The 3,480-nt window shown below is 49.5% G+C and overlaps 1 protein-coding gene across 1 annotated transcript; it reads right to left on the bottom strand.

The window, feature by feature from the left end:
- Positions 1 to 665: 665 nt before the first annotated feature.
- dusp1 (dual specificity phosphatase 1) lies at positions 666 to 3,480 on the bottom strand. Its single transcript, XM_053879141.1, has 4 exons — positions 2,919 to 3,480; positions 2,591 to 2,736; positions 2,292 to 2,511; positions 666 to 1,654 (listed from the first exon to the last, which is right to left on the bottom strand). The coding sequence occupies exons 1-4, from the start codon at positions 3,325 to 3,327 to the stop codon at positions 1,293 to 1,295; spliced, it is 1,137 nt and encodes a 378-aa protein (XP_053735116.1). The 5' UTR covers positions 3,328 to 3,480; the 3' UTR covers positions 666 to 1,292.

The following is a 3,480-nucleotide window of genomic DNA, read 5'->3' as shown; positions in this document are numbered from 1 at the left end:
TACTTACTTACTCTGGATTTCTCATTTGCTCCTTCACTTATGTTACATTATATACAATATTATTGGTAACCAGCACCACAAACAAAAAAATAAAGACTTATGTTTTTCACTACAAAGTATATTCACTGTTTATGTCCTGCAACATTCTCGGGTTACTGGCTCTGTAGCTCATATTTTTTAAATAATATACAGTACTAACAAGAGAACATCCCAAAATCCATAGCCTGGGAAATGAAGGGAGTCAAAAGGGGCAGATATTATTGAAGCACTTTTTTCAAATGTTCCTCTTTAAATTCCTGAACAGGCCCGAGAACCAAAGAGTTTCTTGAAGGCTGTAAACTGGAATTAAAATAAATCTACTTGCGCCGTACAACATCATTTTAAAAAACTGCAGCTTTTAATCTGCAGAGAGTCTGAGTTTATTGGCACAGTTGTACAGAGTCATCAGCTCAAACTCAAAGCTTTCTCAAATGCCCATGACATTGATTTGGTTTTGGAGGGCACATGACCATCCACAGATGCAGCGATCCAGACTTAGGGGTCGTATTCTCAGAATGGTGGATTTTACAGTGTTTGAAGAGAAGAGAACATGATCTTTAAGTGACCAACTGTTGGGAGAGTAAGTGTTTGCTGTGCCACAGGAGCAACAACCATGAGAACTGCAATTCAAAACAAAGAGATCGAGCAGGTGATACGAAGCCAAAAGACGTTTATTCAGCAGTATAAAAAAACAACAGTCGAACGTGTGAAAAAATAGATATTCAAAACAAATATATTACTTTAGTTCAATAAATAAGTCAGATTGCAGGCCGTGAGGACGACCGGGCCCAGGGCGAGGAGGTTCCGGGGCCGGGACGTCAGAGCCGCAGTACACACACATGAGGTATTCAACGGTTTGTGTCCCTGTCGTGGCAGCATCGCCGAGGATTCGTCTCGTAAGGCAGGTTTTGCATTTGGCAGGACCTTTTAAAGGGCACTGATACATTCACGTTTCTCCGAGAAGGAGTTGGGCAACAAAAAAAATAACCTCCCCCAGTAGGGGGTGTATTCCTGAGACAACTGAGAGTCCTGGATTGTTGAGTGATTATCAAAGCAGTTGTCTTCATGATAGAAAAGTGTCAATCGAATAAAAATATCCAGATTCATCCAAACTTCCTAATGAGGAGGATCTGTGAACGAGGAGGGAGGGACAATACTGACGGACGGGCGGGCGGTCGCGAGCTTATCTGTCTGAAATAACCCCGCCACAGTTCAGGCCCCTGAAGCAGCCGACACCAGCATCACCACGCTCCTCAGCAGCTGGGCGAGGTGGTGATAGGGCTGTGGAGGAAAGTCCGCTGTCCGGCCGCGGCATGCACAGGGATGGACACGGGGAAGTTGAACACCGTGCTGCCTCCGCTGGTTCTGATGGCCGGACTCCCAGCCTCCGACGAGCAGCTGGACGACGCCAGGACTTGCGACTCGAACTGCAGCAGCTGACCCATGAAGCTGAAGTTAGGAGAGATGATGCTGCGCCGCTGCTTCACAAACTCAAAGGCCTCGTCCAGCTTGACTCGGTTTGTTCGCATCAGGTAGGCGAGGCAGATGGTGGCGGAGCGGGAGATGCCGGCCTGACAGTGGACGAAGACGCGGCCGCCTTTGTTTTTCACCGAATCTGTGGCAGAAAGAGACGGATTAGTACAGTGACGAGGGTAATCCAGATTGATACCAGGAGGTGAGAACAATAAGCCTTTTGACACCATATATTCCTCTAATCCCTGGTTAGAATTCAACATTTTAAATGTAGTTCAGTCTAGTCCAGATGGAATGAACATTCTTCTTCTATCATTTAATGTCATGATAAACGCAGGGAAAACAGGGCCTTTGCAACACTCACACACAAAATTCAAATGTTCTGATTAACACACAGGAAGACAGTTAGTGGAGGGGTGGGGGGCGAATGGCCAAAAAGGAGGGAGTCTCATGGACAAAAAGAGGGCCACACACCCCCCTGCTGGGGGTATTGATCTCAGAGGAAGGCTGACAGTGAGCAAAGAGAAATGGCCTTTTGTTCACCCCAAACAAAGGGTGGAATGGATGGGAGCCATCGCACCAATGGTTGGGGGCAGTTACCTCACCAGCCATTTAGATCAGGGCACCCCCCTTTTCCAGAGGGGTGATGATGCAATAGCCATTGTGTTTGGGAAGGGAGCCTGGTCTGGACCAGCTGGTCGGTTTTGGAGGGAACTTTTTTTAAATCGTGGTGTGACAGGAAGAAGGGGGAGGGGTGTTTATTTTGAAAGAATCCTCACCGATAAACTCGATGGCCTCGTTGAACCAGGAGCTGATGTCAGCCTTGTGGTTGTCCTCCACCGGGATGCTCTTGTAGACGTAGGAATCCTCGAAATGGTTGGGGCAGTTGGCTGAGACGTTGATGAGAGCTGTGATGCCAAGCATGTCCAGCATGTCCTTTCTGGACGCATGGTAGGCGCTGCCCAGGTACAGGAAGGGCAAGATCTCCACCGGACCACCCTGGAGTCAGATGAACAAGGTTCAATAAATGGCGCTTTTCCGTGCCAACCTTGAAAATGGCGTTGTTTGCGACGCATACCTGATCATAAAGAGGTGTGTTACAGGGACTGCAGCTGGGGTCAGAGCTCTCTGGGCGGCTGGAGCTCAGAGGTAAACTGAGCCCCTGTGGTGGGGAAGGCTTGGTGCAGACCTCCGGGTAGTCAGTGGAAAACTGCTCAAAGCCACCTGGGAAGAATAAAAGCGAATTAAAGGAAAGATAAGAGGAGAGTCGCGCTCCGGTTGTGACAACTGGTGGCGGGTTCTATTTTGGAACATTGTTTATAGCTGCCCAGTTGCTCTGTTGACAGCTGCTCCAACTAGCGTTTGTTGCGCCTGCGGCCAGGACGCACTCGCTCCATTCTCCTCACCTTTCAGGACAAACACTGGCGCTCCACACGAGTCCCGGCACAAGGCAGTCACCGCCAACATCAGGGTCCCGTCCTTCTTGGCCTGACTCAAGTCACAGCTGCGCTCGTCCAGCAGGACCACGGAGTCGTAGTCCCCGGAGACCAGTCGGTTCCGCGTGTTCTCGTTCGGGATTATGTGCTCGAGCCCCAAGCCGCCCCTGGCCCGCCGGCGGACGATGGTGCTGAAGCGGACGTTGGTGGATCCCGGGATGTGAGACGAGTTGAAGGAGAGGAAGGAGCGGCAGTCGAGCACCAGGCAGCCCGGGACGTCGGCGTCCAGCAGACGATAAAAAGACGTGCAGTCGATGGTGGGAACCTCCATTATGACCATAGTAGTACGACGGGGCAGGAAAGTTAAATCCAAAAACATAAAGCTCGAGCGGCGTGGATCGAGTTCAGGCTCCAAAGTGGCGAATCCTTTGTTCCGAAAAGCGACCAAAACAACACAAGACAAAAAAAACTCAAAACAAAAAAGTCCCTGTTTATATCTTGAGCTTTGTCTACTCCCAAATCAACTTCTCAA

This window comes from Synchiropus splendidus, chromosome 11, assembly GCF_027744825.2.
Source record: "Synchiropus splendidus isolate RoL2022-P1 chromosome 11, RoL_Sspl_1.0, whole genome shotgun sequence".
Taxonomy (NCBI): domain Eukaryota; kingdom Metazoa; phylum Chordata; class Actinopteri; order Syngnathiformes; family Callionymidae; genus Synchiropus; species Synchiropus splendidus.
This window is presented reverse-complemented; position numbering and strand designations above follow the sequence as displayed.